The 27,296-nt window shown below is 33.5% G+C and overlaps 1 protein-coding gene and 1 pseudogene across 6 annotated transcripts in view; one reads left to right on the top strand and one right to left on the bottom strand.

Annotated features, from left to right (window-relative positions):
• The window catches only part of CUNH18orf25 (chromosome unknown C18orf25 homolog), a 62,790-nt gene that overhangs the window by 11,117 nt on the left and 24,377 nt on the right, over positions 1–27,296 (top strand). For all 6 annotated transcript variants that reach the window (XM_011361160.2, XM_011361150.2, XM_011361145.2 and 3 more), the window contains one exon: positions 8,835–9,619. In XM_011361160.2, coding sequence (XP_011359462.1) covers positions 8,905–9,619 — 715 coding nt within the window. In that variant the 5' untranslated portion in view covers positions 8,835–8,904. The remainder of the gene's footprint in view (positions 1–8,834; positions 9,620–27,296) is intronic.
• LOC111741811 lies at positions 8,592–8,710 on the bottom strand (annotated as a pseudogene).

Here is a 27,296-nt window from a genome sequence, read left to right as displayed (position 1 = left end):
GCTCATTATGTACTAGGTGCTTTAAATGTGTTAACTCTTCATCTTACCAAGGATCGGAGTTTCACAACTAAGGAAACAGGCTTAGAGAACTTCAATAATTTGTGAACATGTAACACTTCAAATTCTCTTTCTTTTCTACCCTAGGACTGGTGTTTTCATTTATGAACTTTTAATTGTTTTCATATTTGAAAGATGTTGGGTCACCATATCTCATGGCTACCACTGTATTGTATTAGTGCTACTACCATGTGTATTAGTGCTGAGGGTGACATTAATGAAAACTGACTGACTGCAGTTTTGTTTCTGAAGATTTTTGTCTCTGTTAAAGTAGACCTCTCATCTAAAATCTAATCATCTTTAAGTGATCTCAAGTGAAACTTGGAAATCTCTTGGGTTTTGAGTCCAGTGACCTTTCTTATTTATTTTTATTTCTGTTATGTCTCTCACCGTGGAGTACAGCTCTGAGATTTTGTAGAGTAGCCCTTTTTACTCTTGTTTTTATTTATTGAAATTACGCTTACCTCTAAAAGCCCAGTTAAATTATTATCCTCTTCATGTAGACACCTTTTTTTCTGGTTCTGATCTCGTGAATGCCTAGGGTTCTTTATACCTTTCCAATAGTACTTTTCATTTGTGTGAGCTGCTTACTGTCTTTACCTTGAGGTACACAAATAGTAGGTTTCCAACAGATATTTGCTCTTGAATGTACTCAAGTATGAGTACTGTGATTTATTCATTTTTGTAATCCCAAACCTAGCATGTAGTCTGACACGATAGGTATTTGATACGTAATTAGCTGAATTAAAATATCTTCTGTCCCAGTCTTTCTTTTAAAAATAGTTTTCGTATTTTGAAGAGTTAACCAGAGGTACAAAAGGATCAGATTTTCACTTTTAAACAAAAACAGTTTTGGTTGCAATTGTAGTGATCAGGAGTTGATGTGGGGAGATCACTGATGTTATTAATATGGTCCAGGCAGTTGGTCATGGCAGCATGGACTAGGCAGTAGAGAACCAAAAGAGATCTGAAGGATATTTGCATGGCCAAATTGATAGGACTTGGTGTTGGAATAGGATTTGGAGGTATTCTTTTGGGTTTGGTAATGATAGCAAATTAATTGCACATCACTTGCCAGGGGAAGGACAGAGTTGGCTTTTTTTTTTTTTTAATCTTAAATTTGCAGTATCTTTGAGATAATCCAAACAAAATGCCAAGTAGACAGTTGATCATCTGGGTTTGGAGATCTTTGGAAGAATCTTTTGGGATAGAGGTTATGAATTTGGGAGCTAGGGATGTGGATGATATCACCTAGAAGTAAAATAAGAGAAAAGAGGGTCTAGGACTAGGCCATGAAGAACTAAATTTAAAGAGATGAGAAGAATGAGTCAACAAAGAAGATATAAGTAGGTCGAATTGGAGAAGAAGGAGGCAAAAACCAGAAGAGCGTAATGGTATAGAAGTCCAAGGAAGGGTCTTTTCAAGAATTGGGGGGTGGTGATTAACAGTATCTGATACTGCCGAGAGGTGAGAAGTGTAAAGTCTTTTGGATTTGGATTAGGTGGTAGTTTTAGCAAAACTTTAGGTGGAATAATGGGAACAGAAACTGGATTTCATTGGGTTAAGCAGTGGATAAGGAATTAGAAATGCTGATAGTTCTTAGTTTGGCAGTTGAAATAAAAGTAGAGCAAGAAAGACGACGGGTGCTTTTTGTTTTTGTTTTTGTTTTTAAAGATGAGACTTGGACATACTTTTTAAATTTTTCAATCTCTTGACAGTGTCTTGACAGAAGTTTTTAATTTTAATAAAGTTTACTTATTTTTTTCCATTGTGGATCATGCTTTTGGTGTTGTATATGAAACTCATTGCCAAACCTAAGTTCAGCTAAATTTTCTCATTTTTTCACTTAGAAGTTTTATAGTTTTTATTTTACATTTATGTCTATAATCCACTTCAGGTTAATTTTTATAAAAGATGTTAAGGTCTGTGTCTAGATTAAATTTTTTTCATGGATGTTCAGTTGTTTTAGCATCATTGTTGAGACTTTTTCTCCATTGAATAGCTTTTGCTTTTTTATCAGAGGTCAATTGACTGTATGGGTCTATTTCTGGGCTCTCTGTATTTAGTTCAATTGATCTATGTATCTGTCTGTTCTTCGCCTCATATTATACTGTCTTGGTTACTGTAGCTTTATAGTAAATCTGGAAGTTGGGTAGTGTCAGTCCTCTGACCTTCAGTATTGTATTGACTATTCTGAGTCTTTTGCTTTTCCATATAAACTTTAGGATCTGTGTGTCAGTATGTACAGAATAGCTTGCTGGGATTTTGTTTGGGACTATGTTGAATCTATGGATCAAATTGGGAAGAATTGGCATATCAGCAATAATGAGTCTTCCAATCCATTTATTTATAAGAATAGGTCACACAAAGGCTTTGGGATTAGGGGAATGTTTTGTATCAGTTTGCTCATTACAGGGATATGTTCATTAAAAAAAAAATCCATGAAGTTGCACAGTTATGATGTGTACAGTTCTCTATGGTGATGTTTCAGTCAAGTGTTTCTTAAAAAAGAATAAAACTTAGAGGACAGAATCTATTTTGATTTGAAGAGCAGAGAGCTCAGTACCCAAGTTTGTTTTATAGTGGTCTGATACCTACTTACTATTCCTTTTGAAAATTTGTAGGTATAGATTTTCTTGGTGCGGGGGGCTGAGTAGGTAAAGAATTTAAATACTGAAAATAAGAGCAGACTCACATGAAAGGTTGATCTTTAGTGGGTTTCTTATGGACTGTTTTTATGTTGGATACATATGTTGTTTGCAGATAAAAACAATTTTTAGTATCAATTTTAAATAAAATGAAGGACTATAGTAGACTAAATCTTGGAAAAACTATGTCATAAATTCTATTTGAAACAATGTTCTCTCAAGAGAGGTTGATATAAACCCTATCACTTGGTATTTGACACTAGATTAGATAAAACAGAAGGTGTCCTATAGGACCATCCTCATTGCAAGGGAATAGACAAGATCAATTGTTAAGATTTCTTTTTTAAACTTAAATTTCTGAGATGGGAAAATATAGCCTCTACTATAGTTTTGTCAGTAAAACATTGACCCTCTTTAAAGTTACTTTTTTGTCTAAATATAAAGCCATAAATAGTTCAGAATATTTTGTGCAAGAGAGCAAAGTTGGAATTCATGAATTATTTAATACTATGGCTTGAACATGTGAAAAATCAGTGTAAGTTAACTGGTTCATATACATTGTATTTAAGGCATTAGCTACTTGTATTTCTTACAGTTCCGAATGGTGATATGAAATAAACAGATGCAGGAGTGCTAGCAATTAGAATGCCCCATTTTACATGACTCTAGAGCATTATCTTGCCTAGAAGCAGTTTCATTTAATGGGCTGTGCTTGTGTCAGCTTGTGGTTTCAACGGAAAAGTGCCTGTAGCAACGGTAAACTTGTAACAGCAAATGACTTCACATTGCATTTGTCACATCGGGAAAGACAATACAGTTTCAGTTTATTCATTCCTTTTTGTGTCAGTATAGTGGTGTTAAAGGATGGTTAATAATGGTTGTTGCTCACAAGGTGTAAAATTGAAAGTTGTAAAAGATGGTCTTAACATTCAATGCTTAATGATTTTATATGTGCCATGTCAAAACCTTCAGGAGGGTTTCCTGTGTGGTTGGTCTTATATAAGACCCTATTAATCATGGTCCTTTCTCACAATTCTAAGTCTATAGGAAGTTGTTAAACATCTAAGACTATATTGCAAGAAGGAAGACTTTCTAATTTGTGTGTGTTTTATGGATAAATTTATATCTTTTTTTCCCCTCCAAGGGTAATTTCTTACCTACCAGTTTATACACTAAAGCAGCTGAATCACATTTTTTGTTTTTTTAGTTTAAAGTCTATTAAAGTCTATTCTCTGTTTACTCTGTGCTTTCTCGCTGGATGAACTGATATATTCACCTACCACTTCTACTTACACCAATAATGTCCAAATCTGTATTTCTGTATTTCTTTTCTTTAAGACCTGTGTTCCTTTGAGCATTATCTAGTTCAAACTAAAGCTGATTATTTCTCTGATGATTTTTCTTATTTTCTTGTAGTTCACTTCTTGATTGGTGTAATCCAGTATCTGATTGCATATGCTAGTAACTACCCAAAGAGTGGAGTGTTCTGTATATAATTTGTATGGTTGAGTTGGTTAATAATGTTCAGGTCTTCTATATTCTTGCTGATTTTCTCTTGTTTAATCCATTTAGAATGAGGGATTTAAATCTATTAGTGTTGGATTATCTCTGTTCTTTCCATTCTGTTAGTTTTTGCTTTATGTATTCTAAGCCTGTTACGTGTATATATTTTTATGTGTGCATATACCTGTATAATTTTTATATTTTCTTGATATATCAACCTTTATATTATTAAGTGTCCCTCTTCGTATCTAGTGAGATTGTCTGATGTTGTTGATAAAGACATTTCACTTCTTCTATAGTTGCTCTTTGCATAGTATATCTTTTTCCTTTCTTTCAGCTTAGTATATCTTTGATTCTAAGGTATGTCTGTTTAGCGTATGGAGAACATTTTGGTAGCAAGACTGAATATGGATAGACAGGAGACGATTGTCAGTCATTCCATTGAAAAATAAAATGACAGAGGTTGTGTTTAGAGTTGACAATGGAAATGAGGAATAGTGGACAGGCTAGAAATCTAAGGTAGGATTGATAGGAATTAGTGAATGATGGGATGCCATGAGTAAAGGGGAAGGCATTGTCAAAGATAACCCTCAGATTTTTAGCATGAGCAACTGAGATAATAGTGGTGCTATTTACTGAGCTTCGGGAAAGCTAGGGAGGGAGCAGAGTAGGGTATTTCAGAGATGACTAATTTGGTTTTGGACATGAAGAGATTGGTGTACTTGTGAAATCTAAAGAGATGTCAGATGGCTATTGGAGTGGGAGGTCTGAGATGGAGTAACAAAATTACTAATATAGGGATAGTATTGAAAACTGTGGGTGTAGAAGAAGTTACTTTGGTGGGTTGTAAAGGACCTAGCCCTAGAACCAACTCCTGAAATTTGGTAGAGGAAGTTAAACCTACAAAGTAGTCATAAGTATGAATAGGAAACCTGGGATCCAAAGAAAGATATTAGTTTAAGGAGGAGAGGGAGTGATTTGGCATACAATGCTGCTTAGACATTAAGATGAGGGTCAGACTGTGTCTAGTAAGATTTAGAGGTATGGGGGTCTTTAAAGACCCTGATAAGAACTCTTCTACTGGTTTGATAGAAGCAGATATCAGATGGGACTGGGTTAGAGAGGAAGTGTGAGAGGTAAGGAAATAGAGACAGGGTATTTAGACAACTATCTTAGTAAGGCTGGCTTGGGAAGAAAAGAATACCTTGAGGGGGAAATGGAAAGTTGAGATGTTAGGCAGAAGGAGAATTAAAAAAACAACAAATAAATGGAGAAATAAATGGATGAATGGATGGTCCAGTTAAGTGTGAATTGTTGATGAATGCTAAGGAATAATCAATAATGTAAGTAAGGTTCTAGAGAGATGAGAAGGGGACGAACTGTGATATCCATATAGAGGAAGATAACCTTTAAATTGGTGGGAAAACAGCTTGGGGAAAATACTGTCCTAATAGGATAAATGCTATATTTTGTATATTAAGTATTTCATTGTAAATTCTCTGTGAATGTTAGAGGGTTGAGAGCCTTTCATCCCATTTATAAGATGCAACTCCCATTTGATAATTTTATCATTTTCTACTGCCATCTGCTTTTGACTACTTCTACCAGAAATGTCCACTTTGCCTCACTCCTGACCAAGAACATTATAGGCAGTAAATACTGTTTGGGGAAGATTAATCTGTACATATGACATCTTTTTCTCTTGTGTTTAGGGTACATCATTTTCTTCTTCAGGGAGTTTTGTCAGAGTGTCTATTTCTACTGTCTGTGACTTTTTTTCTGTGTTTTATGAATTATAACAAAATTCCACTCTAGGGGGAAATTCTAGTAATTCACTGACCAAATTTGGCCTGGATGGTGGTTAGTGTCATGAGCAGAAGAAGCAAAACTTCTTTTTCTGCATAAGACTTTTCAGTAGACCTTTATGTTGAGTGGATTTTTAAATAGTTAATACTTGTATGTGATTCAAAATTCAAAAGGTAAATACAAGATATAGTAAAAAAGTCCTTGACTCCTGTTCCTCATTCACTCTGTTTCATTGCTAGGGCAGCTGGTGATACCATTTTCTTAAGTATTCTCCCAACATCTATGCATCTACAGACAAACTCATATATAAATATAATTTTGTTCTTTATTTACACAAATGGTATAATGTACCTTTTTGTTCATTTAACATTATCTATTGAAAATTCCTCCATATTAGTATACAAAGAATCTTTTCATTCTTTATGGCCACATTGTGTGGACATACACACAATAAGCTAATTATTTATGTGTACCCTTTATGTTTAATGCCAGCATTTGTGATTGATTTGGGCATACTTAAGTGGTTTTTACTGCAATACTGGTTGCTTTTTTAAGCAGCAGAAGTCATAAATCTCAATAAACACTTAAATTTGAGGAACTTGAAATGAAAGGTAATCATTTGATTGATGTGTCATATTGAAAGACATAGATGTTGTCATGTTTTCTTAAAAGGCAAAACAGCCTGGATTCATTTGTGCTGCCCACACATGATAATTTATTTACAGAAGAAACAAGACTTTTATGGTCATTTTAATAAATTTACTTTTCAACCCATTGTTATATTACATAGTTTGAAAAGATCCAGTGGCTTCTGCTTTCAAAAATTAGAAACGTTTGACCCTTGTGTATGTGGCTAATATTAATTTCATTTATTTGAGTATATTTCTCAGATATTTCAGCTTTAAGAAAAAGCTTTATTCCAGAATATAAACTTCATTCTCTACAGAAAAAACAATTCTCTTTTTTATTCAGCTAGAAAATCTTGGTTTATTCCTCATACCTGGGGCTATTTCATGCCTGTGAATATTTTATTTCCTGTTTGTATTACCAGCATGCTTCATTTATGACACTAGTAGTTTGTTGGTTTAACTTTTACTCCCTCTGTTGGCTTTCAGAAGTGTTACATTCCTTTTGTAATGGTATTAGGAATAACATTTATGCTTATTTTTATTTAATTCAGAAATTAGTAATGATGCAGATGTGCTTGTGAAATAGGCTATATATGGGATTGTTTTAAATTAATAAATGTTTCTAGTGGCTGTAAGTGTTCTAGTTTTCATGAGTGTATTAAGGTAAATTTCATCCGAATGCCTGTTTTATCAGTAGCTGAGAAAAGGGTCATGAAAAACAAAAAACAAGTATTTAGAAAATTTGTGTTTATACCAAGCAAAAGGTAGGCTGGGCATGTTAGATCAATAAAAGGATTTTTCAGATATTTTCTAGTTGCTGCCTACCATCTAATGAACTATCAAGTAACTCTGAAGTGATGATGTCTTACTGTACCTGACTAGCATACCATTTAGCTTAATGTGTGTGTCTGTGATCTATGAAACATCATGGTAATTGCCCTTAACATCATATGTACAGGTCGATGTATTTACTTGCCTTGCACATTCTTAGCATTCTCTGAAAACCTACCAGTTAATGAAGTTTGCATTGTACAGGTCACAACTCTTAAATTAAGAGTATGTCCTGTTTCTCCATGATTAAGTGGAATTGTAATACTGTAGGGTTAGGGGTGTTAGGTTCTAAAATTAGCATATGAAGTAGAAATGTGTGTAGGGTGTTTTCTCTCAAACCTCTTAAGTCATTCATAGAATAGAGTGTACTAAGTTTTCTAAGTTCACAAAATAGTTGGTCTATATTTAGTGGCTATTGTTTATGTATAAACACTGGACTTGCATTCAGCATGATGAGAGAGGTATGTGGGAATTAGGAAGGACTGAGGGAACAACAGATTCAGGCCTTTCATGTCAATGCCCTCTAGAGCAACCCCTATTAAGAGGAATGGCAGACAGGTTTGATGCCAATAACTACTCAGATCGCTCATTTGTCAAATGTACCTAGTTGAAGTTTTTAAAAATGTAAATGTACATTTGATGCTATTCCTCTTTTACTTCCCCCCTTTCCTTTCTTTGATGAGTTGAGTATAAAAGTGGTCATTCCAATTGACTTGTTTTCTAGTCCAGATTTTTAAAGCATTCTTTGTCATTTATATCAAAGTCAAAACATACATACTAACTCTATTAGAATTTTGATCCCTTTCTTAAACACTTTAAGTTTTAAAGTTGAAAATCTTTGGTTGTTTGCTGGCCTTGCAATTTTAGGAATAGAGGATTAATGTGCCATTTTTGGTAGCTGTGTAGGCTAGCATTTTAATAATACTAAGTCTTGAATTTGACTGTTGATGAATATGTGAAGATACACATCTTTTATTTTTATTTTTTAAATATTTATTTATTTTTAATTTTATTTAATTATTTATTTTTTATTTTTTAGGCACGACAACCCTTGGTTGACCTCACAGATTGCCAGGACCTTGTCAGCTCACAGTCCCCCCTGCCTTTTTTTTTTTAATGTCTACAGCACCTGGTCTTCCTAGGTGGTCTCCCATCCAAATACTAACCAGGCCCAACCCTGCTTAGCTTCCAAGATCAGACAGGATCAGGCTTGTTCAGGGTAGCATGGCCGTAGACGATACACATATTTTAAACCCCTGTATGATGATAATTTTTGCCACCCACTCAGAAAGGTAGATATTTGTGTTAATTAAATTATTTGCCATTTCTGCTTATTGATTTTATGTGTTTTTTTGTACAGGTTGCTTTCCTGTTGCATCTTTGACATAGTTTCCTAGACTCTGCTCCATGATTTAACTCGAAAGTCTGAAATGAAGATGGAGGAGGCAGTGGGAAAAGTTGAAGAACTCATCGAGTCTGAAGTCCCACCAAAAACATCCGAACAAGAGACAGCTAAGGAGGAAGATGGATCTGTAGAACTGGAACCTCAAGTCCAGAAAGATGGAGTAGTGGATTCTACAGTTCTTTCTTCAATGCCCTGCTTATTGATGGAACTGAGAAGGGACTCTTCTGAGTCTCAGTTAGCATCCACAGAGAGTGACAAGCCGACAACTGGCAGAGTTTATGAGAGTGACTCCTCTAATCACTGCATGCTTTCCCCTTCCTCTAGTGGTCACCTGGCTGATTCAGATACGTTGTCTTCTGCAGAAGAGAATGAACCCTCCCAAGCAGAAACAGCGGTAGAAGGAGACCCTTCTGGAGTGTCTGGTGCCACAGTTGGGCGTAAGTCTCGGAGGTCCCGATCTGAAAGTGAAACATCCACTATGGCTGCCAAGAAAAACCGGCAATCCAGTGATAAACAGAATGGCCGAGTTGCCAAGGTTAAAGGTCACCGGAGCCAAAAGCACAAGGAGAGAATCAGGCTACTGAGGCAGAAACGGGAGGCTGCTGCGCGTAAGAAATATAACCTGTTGCAGGACAGTAGTACCAGTGATAGTGACCTGACTTGTGACTCAAGCACGAGCTCATCAGATGATGATGAAGAGGTTTCAGGGAGCAGCAAGACAATCACTGCAGAGATACCAGGTAGAGGATGTTTTTTAAACTGACTGTAGAGCACCTGATAGCATTTCTCAGCTATCAGGCTCAGTGCTCAGTTAGATGAGTGACACTTGAAAAAATCCAGGAAACCTGCAGCTCTGTAAATTTGAAGACTGCAGTGTACTAACAAGACATGGCCAATTTAAAAAACCTGTTCTGAGGTTTCCAGTGCACTTTAGCACATCAGCAAAAAAAAAAAAAAAAATTAAATGGTTAATGATAGAGACAAGATTATTTTTAAGTAATGGAATTTTCCACAAGTCTCTTTTGCTGTAACACATTACCTGAACTCCCATCATTGCCTTTTTAGCACTGCTTAGATTTAATACTCATTGTTCACCATTATTACTAAGTACATTTTTCTCAGGAATTAGGCACCTTGCTTAATTATATAGCCACTGCACTCAAGCTTGTGGTGTCTAAAATAACGTGTTCTTTTGTTAGTTTCTAAAAACTATTCCTCCTAAAACAGTAGTTTTATGTTTTTCCTCTATTCAGTGCATGATAAGCTAGTTATCCTTGTTGCACATATTTTTAGTTCTAAGTTGTCACTCAAATTGAAAATGTTTTTTTGCAGAACTTTTCCCTTACTCTCTGAAGCTTTAAATAGTTGGGTAGAAATTGCTTGTTCCAGGTCTCATTGGTATAAGAATTTAATTTACTACATGTCTGACATATCTACTTTCTCCATATTATCATATCTGGTACTGTGCACTACAAAGGCAGTCTTGAGATTTCATAGTGGAAGAAAGATGAGGTCTGAACAGTTCTTAATTGGTGAATCCTCATTATGGAAGAGACTTATGATTAGGAACATTTCGTAACCTATACTTAATAGATCATGACAGAATTGTTTATTGCTACATTTAAGGGGAAGTTTTGGTTTTCAAAGTTTTATGGGTTACTATGTTTTTTCCTCTTAGTTTTCTGAAAGATTTTTTGTTTCTACACATGAAGACAGCATATTGCTGATATACAAAGAATATTTCAAGAAAAAGAATATTGTTTAATTAAACCTATAGCTAACCAAAACTTACATAAACTCAATAACAAGAATGATTGGTTTTAAAGCACTTTGTAAGTCTTTTAACTTATAATAATAAAAGTTTCATCTATAGAGTATACTAAATATGAGTTTTTAAGTCATTAGAAATGCTTACTGTTTTAATATATTGAATTCCTATGATAGTTACTTGTGTTAAAATAAATGTGTAGGGAGATAGGATTTAATTGAAACTCATCAGTTGAATGCATGAGAGAAGCAGACTTCAGGTTGTTCTATGGCAGGTTGTAGGTATATTTTTTTGCATTTAATAGTTTGAAGAAAACTTTATTAATGCCTGTAAAATTATTTATTCATTTATTCCTGTGTTCTGTTCTAATCTGTTAATATCATGATGGATCTCTTGATACAGTACTTAATTCTACTCACTAAACAGATTTTTATGTAACCACCCCAGTACTTTACCTTTTTATGGGAAGAGAGAAGTTAGATGAACAAAATTCTCTTTGCAGATAGACTCCATTGTAGAGGTGGCATGAGAAGTGTCTTCTTGTTCGACTTACATTGGTTGAGTGTGCTTTGTTCATATTTGCCAAACCTTTTTGTTAATTGACTACCTTGACCAGCGCGTAAATCTTTTAAAACACTAGTGGTCGCCTTTTTTTAGTCTGTTCTGAATTGCATACTAACCAAAACACCAAAGTAAATTATTTAGATCTATAATTTAGTTTCTGGTGTTCACACCATTTAGTAAGTTTGTAGCTTTTGAAAATACATAGTTTTCTAAGGTAATTATGGAGAATCAAATAATAGGGTAGGAAGCAGGGTTGCTGTATATGACTGCCTAGGCTGCGTGAAGCACAGTTTCAGGAGGTGTTGTTCACATAAGACAGGTATGAATGGGCTTTCCTGGAGTTATGCAAAGCAGCAAAGGTGGAACAGCCTGAACTAAAGTATTAGGAAGTTTGTTTCAACTGTCCATATTGTTATCCCAGAAAAATTGTAACATTGTACATTTTTAATGATTATTGGTGCCTCAGTTTCCTGAATCACATTATAACTGTGGAGAAGAGGGATGCACTCAACCTTATAGCCAGGGCAGTTGTTGCAAAGTTCTATAAATTGTAAAGATAGGATAAATTATGAACTGATTTGAGTGTGACAACATGGACATTCAGGTGAACCTTAAACTGGATGTGCCTAACAGAATCTCTTGGATGTTGAAATTTGAATCCAGCTGTTTACACAGAATGGAAACCAAGAGGAAAAGTAAAAACTGAGGCTCTTGCTATACTCTTTTGTCAAGGTAATCTAATTTAACAATTCAGAAAATGCTTTATTTGTAAACTTTTGTTTGGCAGCAACTTAAACGTTGAAGGCATTATGCTAAGTGTTCTCTAATGCCAAATAATTTAACAATTAATCATTTTCTTTTAGGAGTGGAAACAATGATGAAGACCTGTATATAGTGCATGATAATGCTTAATAATTGTGTTTGCTATCTGGGCAACTGATGTTTATGAAGACTTTTTTTATTTAACAGTTAACTGGCAAACAACTTAGTTTGTACACTAGACCATTCTTTCCTTGAAATTTTTGAAAATATATTACTGTTTGGAGGTATCATACCAGAATAATTCTGGGAGTTCTTTCATTTGGGGGACTTGAAGATGAGCAAAAATAAAGTATTTCGTAGTGAATATTAATGTAAAAATACTATGTGGTGGTCTTGGGTATTTAAGGCTTTTATCAGATGAATCATTTATCTTTATAGATGATCTTTTTGTACTGTTTATCTCTTTGCAGTTTTTGATTAGAGTATTATTTCTCCAGGTTGGGGAGTTCTCTGCAAAATCACTTTGAAACTAGATCTGTCAAGTCTGCTCTAGCAGAGAATTTTGATTTTAGTGAATATGAATAATGGACATCAGATTTCATTCAGTTCAACAAATTAATTCTCTGAACAGACTAACTTATATGCATCAGTGTACATGGGCAGTGGGGAAAAGTTTTTTCAGTAACTTGTTTTTCATAAATATTTAGTCTAGCGTAAACCTTAGGGTAACTTCATCTTGTCTAGACCCGTTTTTGTGTGGTTTAATAGTTACCATATAAATGCCTACTCAGTGAGGTTCCAAAAATAGTATTCACTTTGGTAGGCAGACACTAGTTAGAAAACCTAATTGGTCTGTTTTGGAGAATATTGGAGAGGCTGTTGAAGACAACTTAGATCACCTGAATTCCCTAACCGTGTGGCCAGGCCAGAACAGCTTAGCCCCACCTAAGCCAGAATCTCACCACTCATTATTCATCATACACATTTATGCATTAACATGCATCGTGAAATTTATCTCACAGTCTTTCTCAGGTAGAGATTTATGCTTGGTCAATTAACTCTTATTTGGAAATTTAGAAAATAAAAATTTTTAAGTAGTAAATCCTTTGTAGAAAGTTTTGAAAATGTGAAGTAGAAGATTAAAATCACCCATAATCCTGTTTTTGTCAACATTTGAGTATTTTGCCTTCCATAATATATAACAAAATTTATCAAACTGTGTATACATACTTCTTTTTTCCTTTCCCTCTTAACATTGCATTTTGAGCATTTAATCAAAGCACAGTATTCTCTCTAAAATTTTTTTTTTTTTTTGAATAGTTCAGCTAAGATAACTTCCCAAACATTGATCCTTTGGGGCTGTTTGGTTTTTTTTGCTATTATAAGAAAGGGCATGAACACTCAGCCTTTGACACATACTGCCAGACTGCTTTTTAAGAATATATTAAGTCTGTTCCATCTAGGAGCTTGATTATTTGTTGCATTTTATTCTTACTATTGAATATCTTGCTGATTTGATGGCAGAATTGTATTTTATCATTAATTTGCATTTCTTTAATCACTAGTGAAGTTGAAAAATCATGTTTGGCGATTTGTATTCTTTTAGTAAAAAGTCTTCATGTTCTTTGCATGTTTTCCTCCTGCTACATTTATTTTTCTTAAGATTTATGAGGGTTCTTAACCTATTAGGGATTGAATTACCTGGAAAAAATTTAATATCACTTAAGCAATGGGAACTCATGGTGGAAGATAAGACCCCCAAACCCACACTGGGAATACCATGACCTTTTTCCTGTATTGAATATGAAGTGGCTAAAAGCTCCACTTTCCCATTTTAAGCCTTTTATAATCTGGGTATATTTTAGTAGCTATTTAGGAAACTCACTAAATACATTGGTAACAAAACACTGAGACTAAGTAATCAGATAAAAACTGCTTATTTTCAGCTTAGTAAATGCAAACAAATCAGGTTAAATCCAAGCAGTTTTCAATCTGGTTGTATATTAGGATCACTTGGGAAACACTAAAAACTTATGATGCTCACGGCCTACTCAATTAAATCAGAATCTCTGGGTCTGACCCAGGCATCAGCATTTTTCCCTCAGCTTTTGGTGATATAATTGACATATAACATTGTATTAAGTTTAAGATGTACACGTGATTATTTGATATATGTTTATATTGTGGAATGTTTACCACAGTAAGGTTAGTTAACACACCCATCACTTCACATATTACAATTCGTGGGCGTTGAGAACTTTTAAGATCTGCTCTCAGCAACTTTCAAATATACAGTTGTTAACTGTAGTCATCATGTTGCACATTACATCCCCAGAACTTATGCATCGTATAGCTAAAAGTTTGTACTCTTTGATCACCTTCGCCCATCCTCCCCTCCCCCTAACCACCAGTTTGCTGTTTCTATGAGTTCGTTTTTTTAAGATTCCACATATAAATGAAATCATACAGTATTTGTCTTTTTCTGTCTGACTTATTTCTCTTAGCATAAATGCATCAGCATTTTTAAAGCTCCCCCATTGATGACAGTGAGCTTCCAGGACTGAGAACTCAGTTGAGCAGTGATATTTTAAGTCACCCATAGCCAAAAATTATCACGAAACTGGTAATCTGGTTTAATTAAGTTCTGTTATTGCTAGTGGGTATCAAGTTCTATACAGTGGAGTCTTGTTTTTAAAAACTTATTAGTTCTAAAAACCACAGTTCTACATTAATTAACAAGCATGAACACTTTTATTTATTTAAGGGGATATTTTAAAAGCATGCATTGTTTAAATGTGATTTTCTCTATGCTACAATGTCTGGATAGGTAATGTTCCCTCAGGTTTCGAAGCTTTGCTATCTTACTGGTGGCTATCCTTTCACAACCTCTAATGTTAAAGCACCAAGGTATTATTTTCTGCCTGTTTTTCCTAACTTATTTTTTAAAGTTAGTGCCTATATTAACTCTATATATGCAGAAGCAGAAGCTTTGCTTTCGATATGATTCTTTTTCTCAAAGTAGGATATATCTTAGTATTAATAAAAGAACATATGTGTGTTTAAGGTGACAATATGGTCCCTGTTTTTTTTTTCTTTTTTTAATAGACTTTATTTCTTAGGGCAGTTTTAGGTTCACAGCAAAATTGAGCAGAAGGTGTAAATAAAGATTTCCCAAATATCTCCTGCCCTCACGCATGCCTAGCTTCCTCCACTATCAGTGTCCCCCACCAGAGTGGTACATTTGTTAAAATTGACACACCTACATTGACACATCACCATCACTCAGAGTCCATAGGTTACATTAGATTTCACTCTTGCTATTGTACATTCTCTGGGTTTCAACAAATGTGTAATTGGTCCCTGTTTTTAAGATCTTGAATTATCTTGCTTATCAGTGTTTGTTGCTTGTAGTCATCTTTGAGGCTGAAACTTATCTCACTGTCCCTAGCATAAGTATTTCCACACCATTTTCTGAATCAGGCTTTTAAATATACATTTTTCATTGTTTGTTGAAAAATAAGCAATGCCAGAATATGAAACAGATCAAAGTAGCCATCTGAGTTTCTGTCCTATTCAGTTAAGTTTAGCCAGCACTTAAAGTGAGAATAAACTGCTTAAAGAAAAGTTTCATATTCTTTAAATTCCACTTAGTATTTCAGTAAGCTAAATATACTACACTGTGGGGAAAGGTACTTTCTTCTTGAGGAAGTTTACTTATAAACAAGATTTTTTTTTTTTTTTTTTAAACACAAAGGGAACGGAGTAATTGGGAAAAGAATAAGATGAAGTTAGAGGGAAGGTTGGTAATAATAAACTTTGTGAGGCTTTTAATTGCTAGGTAGAATAGTGCTAAACATTTTGTCCTATCCTTTTAGGCATTGAAAAGAGGTGGCATGACTGATTAAACAGTTCTTATTGTCTAGGAGAAACAATATTGAGACCTGGTAAATTTTTCTTTTGTATCTTCATAAAAAGCCACTATAAGATAAAGTGAACTGTATTTTCAGAAACATCTGAAGTTAATTATAATAGAACACTTCATAGATCTGTTTTTTATAAGACTTCCTGATATAGATAGTATAAGGCCAAATCGATTGATTCCATCAGTTATTCATTTATTCAACAAATACATGAGCACTTACTATGCAGCATTGGAAGTGCACCAGTGAATGAAATGTTCCTGCTCTCATGGATCCTAATCTTTTTTGAAGAGGCAGACAATAAACGAATTTATCATATGCTATCAGCTAGGGATATACACTGTGAATAATAATAAAGCTGGATATAAGAGATAAAGATTGACTTGGGATGGGCTAGAAAAGCCATTTTGGATAGTATGGTCAAGTGGTCTGGGGAGGTAACCTTTTTAATAGCTCCCTGAGGAAATGAAGAGTTCAGTATAATTTTTTTTTTTTTAGAGACCCAAACTATATGGGACTCAAACCAAGGGTGATCTGGCTCAGTTCAAGGATAAAACAATTATTTGTAGAGGAGCATATCCTAAACTGAAATCCTATGAAAACACTTTTACTGATGTCAATAGCTGTACACTATGCACACATTTGGAAAGTGCTGGCTCATGTGGAAACAGGTTTCTCTACTGTAGGACAACTCAGCCATTAATGTGCTCTCCAGAGGGGCTGGCTGGATAGCTTATCATACCAGACTTCACTGCAAAACTTTTCTTTTTTGAGATATACCTTTTAACACCCTTGCCTAGACCATTGTTTGTAAAAAGCTGACCCAGAGATATACATGGATTGTGTGTATCCTTTATGTGGTTTTCCATAAGGAATTTTTTAAAACTTAAAACAAGAGTGTTTGATAAGACTCAGTAAGCTGAGAATTATTGTGTAGTGATTTATAATGGGCCAGCTGCCAAAACGACTTAGAATTTTAAAGTAAGAAAAATAAAAATATTCAAGGATACAGTGGTTTTCAACCAAGGCCATACATTTAAATTACCTGGGGCGCTTAAAACAAAACAAAACAAACTTGCAATGCCTGGAAGCCCACCTAGGTTTTGGTTTTGTTAAACCACTCAGGTTTTTTTGTGTTTAGCCAAGGTCGTAAACCACTGTTATAGGTTAATAGTTACTTGTATAGTAACAGAATATGTGTTCGTTCCCAGGCCAGATAGAGTGAAGCTATGAAAAATGGTAGTGTTATGTTAGTAGTTTTATGTTTTCTTGGAATTACTTCCTTTTGTGTAGTTAAGTGCTGCTAATTAATGCTCTGTTTATATGGCTGTTCTTAGTAATGCTTATGCTATTTTCCTGAATAAGCATGTCTTAATAAAAATATAATTTTCTGAATTAATGATGTTTTATCAAATGGGCTCAATGTCTTTAAAGCTGACTTCATTCATGCTGGGGGATCTGAAGGAGCACACAGGGAAATTCCAGGATTACTTGACAGGGGTGCTGTGTGAGATAGGAACTGCATAGGCAATGTCCTAGAAGAGGCCATGAGCTGTTTTTCCGAGATGCAGAGGCAGACAGAGAAGTTCCGCGTATGGATGGAAAAGTTAACTCACCTTGACATTGGGGAAGAGAACAATCCGCTCCTGGAATCCCGGGAACTTAATATGCAGCTAGTTGGCCAAAGCATTTCCCCTATTGCTCCATCAGGTGCTTACATGCAGATGCCTGATTTCCAAGAACTGCTACCGTAGGCCTTTGATTCTTTTGTGACTTGCGGGAATGTTGACAGTACATTAGAATTCCCAAATACTTGTAAAGGTTTTTTTCAACTAACTTTGCTGAAAATGGGAATATTTCAGAACAACCTTTGAATCACAAAGTTGTGTTAACTGCTTTTTGGATTGTGTAAGAAAGAATATGCTTTTGCTCATTGTAAGTTTCTTTTGATTATGTTTTAAAAATTATAATAGTAAATAGTTTCTTTTTAAAAAATTAGATTCTCAGAACAAAGCAGAATTTGACAAATTTTAGCTTGAGTTTTGTTACTTAGGTTGGAACATAGAACCACATTTATATGATAATGAACATAGAACCACATTTATATGCTTTTTCATGCCAATATGTATATATATATATACACACACATATGTATAGGGAGTCTTAGTGAATCCAGATAGGTGAGTAGTTAATTTCTTGAGAATCTTTCAGCATTTATTTAATATAAATACTATTGACTTGTTTCTTCCAGTGGAGGGAGTCATATAATCCCACTCTTGTCAGAAATCATGGATGAATGTACTGCATGAACATTTTTATATCATTCTTCCACTTGCAGTTTTATGAACTATGTTGCTTCAATGAATTATGATATTAGATAGCATTTGTATGCAGGAAGAATGAATGAATTTTTGAGCAAATATATGCTCTATACCTACTATGTAAGACACTGTGGGGAAAGCAGATCAGATTGGAGTTTGGTATCGTGCATGAGAAAAACAATCTTTTTCATTGCTACATAGATGAATTTTTATCTTGAGCTCTATCTTAAAGCTCAGTGCCTGAGGCAATAGCCTGGCAGACATCATCCAGTGAAATTGGTACCCTGATATGAAAGGGTAACTCTAGAGGAAACAGATGAAATGGTCACTCTATTAAAGGGTATGTATTGAACGGGTTTTAAGTTACTAGTGACTAAGTGTATTAGCTAATGTGCTACCAATTTGATTTTGTTTTCAATCCCTGGAGTGAAAATAAACGGCCCTTTGGCATATTGAAGGGCCTGTGGAGTGTGTCAAAGGCAGGATTGAAAGTCTTGCAACATTGTATCTGTTTGTATGTGTAGCCTAGGATTGGGAAATACTGGTATTTTATCTTTTCTTCTTTGGCGAGAATATTGTGAGAAATGGTTAATTTAGGATGAACTGTTTCAATAGAAACATATAACTTTGCTAAAGCTAACTGGTTTTTTAAATATTGTGTTTACTACTGGATTTACTTATAATAAAAATTTATTCAAATTTATCACAGTAATTTCTCAATATAAAAAAGTTAATTGTTTTATATACATAATAGAGTTGCAGCTTTGGAAAAAATTTAATTCATAAGAGGAAGGATAGGTGGTATGTTCGGAGTTTCATATACAAACAATCAAGACCTTTATTTTAATAATTTCTCAGTAACTTTATTCAGAAAAATTCACTTTTTAATTCAGTCCTACATGCAAATATTTGCAACTTGTAAATTAACCGTAATAGACTGAGCTCATTTTTTTTTTCTTTTCTAGTTTTGAACTGAAAAGTAACTATGTGATTTAATGTTTTCTTTTTAGAACTTGATTTATGAGAATTGAGAGTTAACTTTGGGGAAAGCTTGTTAATGTACTTAGTTCTTTTTTAAGAATATATGTATGAATTGATGAAAAAGACTAGAAGTTTCTTTTTTTATTGTGTAATGACCGTCATATTTCCTGAATGTAATATTTGACAAATAGGGGTAAAGTTTGAATACTAATGCAACTTAAAATAAATTTCTTAACATGCTAAGCTCTTGCTTAATGTTAGTATGACTTTTCACCAGAAAATATATAGGAGTTTATTATAACTAATGGGTTTTTCTCTGAAATAATAGTGCAACACTTGTAAACTATTTTAGCTAATATTTTTTTAAATCAAATTTTATATCAGCAGGCAGAACATATTTGTTTTGGATGACTGACCAGTTTTTAACTAATTCTATAATCTTTAAGTTGAGATGTTTTCATAGAAGCTTGTTCTGTCTTCAACTTTTTACTGGGGTCTCAGATTTTACTAGACATGGTATCTTAGACAAAATATTAATTTCAGCATGTTAACATGACTGCTTATTGATGCATGTTTAAACTGCTTCAAGCACATAACAGGTTTCTTTTTTGTTTCATGATTTAATAATATATTAAGGATGTTTTGAAATGCTTTTTATTTTTAAAATAGAAAATATGAATTCATCTTTTAAGAATTAATATATAGACACATTATTCCTAGTATTGACTAGATATATTCTAATTTTTGTTATCAGATAATTGAGTAAGGTATAGTTTTGTTGCCTTTAAAAGAAAAATGAAAAATTTCAATGGAATGGAAGGTTTTATTTTATTTTATTGAGATATAATTGACATACAACATTATATTATTTTCAGGTATACACCATAATAACTCAATATTTTTACATATTGAGAATTTATCACAGTAAGTCTAGATAATATCTGTCACAACACATAGAGTTTTTTTTGTGCGTCAAGAACTTTTAAGATTTTTAGCAATGTTCAAGTATACAATACAATGTTGTTAAGTATAGAAGTTTGCATCTTTTGACTTCCTTTCATACACCCCCACCTAGCACCCACCACGTCTGGCAACCCCAATCTCTGAGCTTGGTTTTGTTTTTTTGTGTGTTTTTCTTTCTTTTCTTTATTTTTTAGATTCCATCTATAAGTGAGAACATATGGCACTTGTCTTTGTCTTAGGGTAGTACCCTCAAGGTCCATCCATGTCGTTGTAAATGGCAAGGATTCATTCTTTTTTATAGTTGAATAATTTTCCTATTATATATATGTTTATGTGTGTGTGTGTGTGTGTGTGTGTGTGTGTGTGTGTGTGTGTGTGTATGAACATCACATTTTCTTGATCCATTGATGGACACTTATTTCTATGTCTTGGCTATTGTAAATGATGCTGTAATGAACATGAAGATGCATATATCTTTACGAGTTAATGTTTTTGTTTTCTTTGGATAAGTACCCAGAAGTGGAATTGCTAGATCATATGGTAGTTCTATTTTTAATTTTTAGGACCCTCTATCTGGTTTTCTATACTGGCTGCACCAATTTACATTCTCAACAGTACACAAGAGTTCAAACTTAGGTTTTAATAATTGTTATCCAAGGTAAGAATAATATTTTGAATATTTAGAAGGCGTTAAACACTAATAATTTTGAGAAACCTTTCTACAGAATTTTGCATAAAGATTTTCTGAAAAGAGAGGTTTTGGTAAAAAGAAAAGGAACACCAGAATACATTGATTTAATTCATAGGATGTATGCCAAAATAGTAAAATCTGTTTAAAAATAAAATTCGATAATTTGTGGTATGGAAGTTTACCCTTAATTTTGTAACAGAAACATATATACTGGTTTATCCTGGTTTTCAGTTTCTCATAGGGCCTTGAAAATGTGTGAAGGAGTATTGTTTTGAAAAACAATGTTTTTATGAGTTGTGCTTTAAAAAGATTACACCTTTTCCAGATTGCATAATTTAAAAATCCTTTCAAAAGAATTGTTTTTGTTTTATGGACATGAAAAGCAGCATCAAGTATTCGAAGTAGTTTTAATACTTTTTTTTAAACTGTTATGTTGTGGATTATTGACTTTTTTTTAAACTGTTATGTTGTGGATTATTGACTGTTATGTTGTGGATTATTGACTTCTTTCACTGAGGCAAAATAAGTACTTACAAGTACTTAATACTTAGAAATGGGAATTACTTTTGTATTGTATGGTGACGTTTTTATGTAGGTGTTTTAGGTGTGCCTTGTTGTCTTCCCTTAATTTACCTTGAATTCTCTTAATTTTCTTTGAATTTTAAGGTTAAGGAGTATGTCCTGTTTGGACTCCTTTGTTGTCTATTAAGGGTTAATACTGGAAAGAAACTTCTTTCGATCTATAACATTAATGTAGACACAGTTGAAATGCTGTTTAAGAATAAATTTGTTACCTGGATTATTTCATTTCTCTGATATGTGCATATTGAATTTAGTTGCTGGTATTTAAAAGAAGGCATTCATTACTCCCTCACTAAAGGTAAATGTGTTTTCTGATAATCTGTCTTTAGATTGCTTTCTGCCTAGTTGGTACTAATTCAGTGTTCTAGGACGTTAGATACCTAATCATTTTAAGAGAATTTAACCGGCAGATTAAAATGATCTGGTTATTTTAGCCACTTTAGATAATAACTCTCTTAATTATATTGATGCATATTTGTGTGCATTATTAAAATTAAGTATAATAAAAGCCCAAATAAAAATTTGATTTGGAACATAATGCAGTGAAATTGAAATCTTGAGATTTAATATTTTTCCTGAAGTGGGGTCCCCTCCTTAGAAGTAGAATAAAGGATTCTCTCATTTTGGGTCTCCAAGAGAAAAGCTTGTTTTTTTGTTACCAATCCAGAGGAATGAGCCTAGTCTCAAGGGGGTGGGTGGGGGTGTGTGTGTGTGTGTGTGTGTGTGTGTGTGTACCTTCAGAATTCTGTAATTCTGTATTTTTATTATTATAGTTGACAAGTTGCTGGAGACATAACTGTGCAATAATCTACAGGGATTTTAATGGATTCAGATCATTAATATAATATCTATTCATTGTTTCCTAAGTGTAAGAAAAAAATGTTGCCAACAAATAAACCTAATTAGAGTGAATAAATTGGAGGAAGAAGAGCCATTTTATCTTTTTTTTTTTTTTTTGGGTCAATGAAAGGTTTTGGACCTCTTGATTGTTTCACTAGCAGACTTGGAGTGAAAAAGAATATACAAGAACCTATCTTGCTTCATTGCTTTTGTCTTTCCTAACTGGTTATGTAGATTTGACAGCAGTGGTCTCTGAAAATAGGTATATCTCAATTTACATGAGATTTATTACTTAAAATTTATATGCCAGCCAGAATATTAGAAATGAATTCATTTAAATCTGCTTGTTAATTAAAGAAATGCTATAGTGAATCCTTTTGTTGAGCAAACAGAGCACCCCAGATTGATATTACTGAAAATTTTTATTTTTAATAACTGAATTTGCTTAATGGTACAGATACATGAAAGTTATAGGAAAGGTGGTATACAGGCTTTATGCTATCATCATTTTTTAGACTAACAAATTATAGTCAAGTTATCTTAAAGAAGGTGACCATTTAAGTAATTGTGTCTGTTATGTTTTGTTTGGCTTATGTTGATTTTGCTGTCTCCCGATTGTGTTATTTAAATGGTACAGTAAGGATGCAGTGAAAAAGATTTTGTGGAATGCCACATGACAGAAAACATCGTATCAGAATGATTTCAGCAAATTTATTAAAATTTATTAAATTAAGTATTACATTAGTTATATAAAAATTGTTCTCAAAAAAAATTCTTCTCAAAATCCTCTCCAGAACTGGCATATATGCCTGCAGTCATTGTATAAATAAGAAATTTGTGTTTTAAATTTGTCCAGAACAGTTGTATATGAGTCGTAAACTAGCATGAATAGCTTGAGTTTCTATATGTACTTTTAATTTTTTTCTTGATTTTTGTTTTTAATTCCTCTGAAGTTAGGAAAGTTAATGGGGATTGACACCAAATTTAGTTTACTAGTATTGAGTTGAACTTTTCATATTAAGTTACCAGAACATAAATAGAAGACATTCTAAACAATGAAGGAATAATAATCCACGAGGAAATGTATTCTTTGGTAACAAAGTCTTATTCATATTATAACTTTAAGATTTGGGAAGAATGTTATCAAATTACTGTGATTTTTATTTTATTGCATTTTCTTTATACTTTTTATCTAACTACATTTGAAGTGTAACAAACTAACCTAAATAAATAAAAAATTTAAAAAGGAAGTGTTTCTCGTTAACTCTGTTGAGGACAGTGGTGTTATATTAGTGTTTCCCTACCAGTTAATTTACGTTAACTTGGGTCAGGAAACCTGCTTTTCCATAATGAAATTTGTAGTTAGTATAACTAATAATAGATTTTACATGTTTCTGGTATAATTTTCAGGGTTTTATGTAACTGGTATATTGAATAAGGAAATAACACAATACCGATGCTAACAAAAGGTCAAGATTCTTTTATATATCCTACTAAGTGATCCTATTAACAGTTGAAGAATATTTGGAAAATAACAAAATTTAGACTGCTTTGAGGAGTAATTAAAATCTAGAATGGATGAATCTTTAGCAGAGTACATAGATATGGGGATGTAGCTAAAATGCCATCTTTCTGTGTTTTTTCTTTGTGAATGTAGTGCAGATATTTGCTTTGTTCTCTGTAGATCTGAATCCCCAAAGCAGTAGGTCATGGATCTGTTCCTGAAATAGAAAGATAAATTGAAAGATTGTGCCCTCTTCTAGTGCCCTTTCTGTATTTATGAGTTCTCTTGAATATCTAGATAAATTACCTGAGTTATCTTTTTTGAGTAACTGCTTGATTCAGTTTTCCCAACTATGTAGTTAGTGGTGAAAGATTAAAGTTAAATTGTTTTTCTTTCTTGTGTCAACTTTTAAACTACTCTGATAATTTTAAATATTTGCTTTTACCTCTTTGATCCTTTCAAAATTAATTCTTCATCAGTGTCATAGGTAACTTTTTGGGTAGACAAAATGACCTGTCATTTACTAGTATGTTTTAAGGACATATGAAGTCCTTAAAACTTTATTCCCAACTTGAAATCTTCATAATGTCTGAATTTTTAGTAATTGAGATGTGTATGATGGAAAAAGTACAAAATAGACGTTTTATTTTAAAAATGACTTAGCCCCCAAACAGAATTTCAGCACATATTGCTGCATTTCATTTCCATTTAGCCCTATTTCTCAAAAAAAAATATTTTTTTACTAAAATAGCTTTATGATGTTATTCTGAAGAAAATATACACAATGCAGTTTCTGGTATTTAAAGATTTTTTTTTTCTAGGTATGGCACTTTTCTATACAGATTTTTGTCTTTTCTAGTTGATGTAATCATCTTTTCTAAGATTCTTTGAAAATATTGCTTTCTATTTTTGCAAATTGTTCTATGTATATTTTTATGTTTCGATTGATAGTAATAAAAATACAGCATAAATATTCTTATACTTTTTCTCACTTGCAAATATAAATTTTTGCCTTGGTAAATATTTTGATGTGTAATGAAAAAGGTGTTTTTTCTTGGATAGGTTCTAAAATGCAAATTCCCTTCTGCAAGTCTTGAGGTTGGCCTTTTCTTAATGCCACACCTATTCCCCTCAGCTGGTTGCCACACACACAGTCTGCCTTCTTAGACACTTTGGCCTGTTCTTTGAGGTGCAACTTTTTTTTGACTCACTATTTGGATTGAGGCCGAGTGTGATTTTTACCCCTCCCCCTTTCTCTTGATGATGTAGACAATGGCACTGGACTTAGGCCTTTTAATTACTATAGCAACAGAGCCTGTATGGGGTCCTTTGGCAATAACAAGATAGATTTTTCCTCTCCTAGTGTGGGATTTGGGGTTGGCTGTAGTGGGACAGAGAGAAGAAATTTTCTCTGAGCTTTCTTGTATATTACTATAGCCATAGAAATGGAAGTCAAAGGGGCAAACCATGTATTGGTTGGTTTGTTGTCCCACCTTTCCTTGGGCCTAAGACTTAGCAATAGAGAGAGGAGGAGGAGTGATGTTTCCAGGTATCTTGGAGATATAAGGAAATTCCTGTTTCCCAGCTCTAATTAGATTTCATACTGGGAGACTGACAATAATACTTGTGTCAGTGGAAGGGCCCTATAGGATGCTAAATATGAAATAATCCAAAATGATCTCTATTTGGCTTTGAAACACTTGTATATGAATACATCTAAGCCGACATTTCATTTCAGGCAAATATAAAAATACAAAAGCCACATTTGTGATGATCTCATTAATTCCAGCAAAGCAAAGCATTTACTTAACAAGTTGGGTGAATCTATGACCCATATAGTGATGTTTTCTCAAAGCTTTTTTGGCATGTACAGTAAAGTTTACATACAGAGTAAGCAAACAAACAATGAAATAGGGCGGGTACTAATTATAATGGAAAGGTGGGGCAGTGAACCAATATTCGAACTTCTATTGTGTTTTGTCTTCTTTAACCCCCACCATAACCCTGTGAAGAAACTGAGTCATCTAGCTAAGGAGTAGGCAGGACTTTAACCTGTGTGTTTGCTGACAAAAATCTTTGTGTATTTCCTGTGCTGTTCCCAGTCTCATCCTGTATATTCCTCATTCCCTCAGCAAGGAAAACAACTGTAATCTATTCTGATTCCACCTAACCAGGGCTCAAATTTCTCATCCGTAAAATGAGAGTGGTAAATTATATAATTACCTTATAAAGTTTTAAAACTCTGTGCTTTTGATTGTCATCTGTAAGGAGGGATTTGTCTGGAATAAAAGTATAGGATGTTAGGTTTTGTTTTGTTTTGTTTTTGTGATTCATATTGTTTCCATGAAATTTAGAAGAGAACATATTTGAAAGAAAACATTCGTAAAATTAAACATTCGATGGCAATACAAAAGTTCTAAGGTTGTAAAAGGGTAAACAGATATGTCTGCATTTTGGTTTTTGAAAAGTTAAAACCTATTTTTGGGCTAGGAGTTCAGTGAGAGGATACAAGCCTATTTCGAGCATAAAGTGGATGATGTTCTTACATAAAAAAAGTAGTCGGTGAATTGCTCGACCTTTAATTTTCTTGCCTAGTAAGGAGCAGTAAAATTTCAAAATATTCCAGAAGGAGAAATTGCACTTTAATTAACCACAGACCAAATAATTATTAACTAATCGTGTTAAATTTACCTTTATAGGGAGATGCTTCTAATGATTGTACAAAAACTAGTGAGTTCATTATTATGAATTTTTGTTTTAAGATTGTAACAGTGATAAGAGTTAGAAGGTAGGAGAATGTGGAGTTTGGATAATCTTAAATGTTGTAAATGTGGAATGTTCTTGGATTGATGAATAAATTGTAAATTGGAAATGTTTCCATGTGTAGCGTTACTTGAACTAACTGGATGTTTTTGAAAGTCAAAATAATCTTAGTAGCAGTGCAATTATTTAACTGCATAGAGGAGTATATTCCATCCTGTAATAAATTGACAGAGTCATGTCAGAAGCATAGATAGCTGCTTCTATTATCAAATGTGCTGAATTTTTCTAGCTCCTCCTCAGTAGTGGATTTTTTTTTTTTCCCCAAGAGATACTCCTTTTATAAGGCAGATAATGTCACCACAGGATCTTACCTGTCTCTTAATTCTGCTATGCAGCAAGAGCCATATTTTAAAAGAATATTACAAATTATCACCATCAGTTAGTCAATATTCACTTAGTAGTTCAAAATCCAAGCCCTGCTGCTAAGTGCATTAAGTAATCTTGGTTTACTAATGAAAAGTGTAAGGTGACCTTGGAACATAAGATTCTTAATTGTGGTTTCTTGGAAGACAAAGTTGGAAAGGCAACTACTTGAATAAAGTTTGTATAGTATTGACTTGTCATCACTTGAATATACTGGAAATGAAAAATGACAGTGATAATCATTTGTTTTAACTGTTAAGTATAATTAAAATATGAAAATATTACTGTCTTTGTTTATGATGAATACAAAATTTAAGCTAAGCTATAAGGTGTGC

This window comes from Pteropus vampyrus, unplaced genomic scaffold (assembly GCF_000151845.1).
Source record: "Pteropus vampyrus isolate Shadow unplaced genomic scaffold, Pvam_2.0 Scaffold3, whole genome shotgun sequence".
In the NCBI taxonomy this organism is placed as follows: Eukaryota; Metazoa; Chordata; class Mammalia; order Chiroptera; family Pteropodidae; genus Pteropus; species Pteropus vampyrus.
The sequence above is the reverse complement of the archived record's forward strand: the minus strand, read 5'-3'. Positions and strand labels throughout refer to the sequence as shown.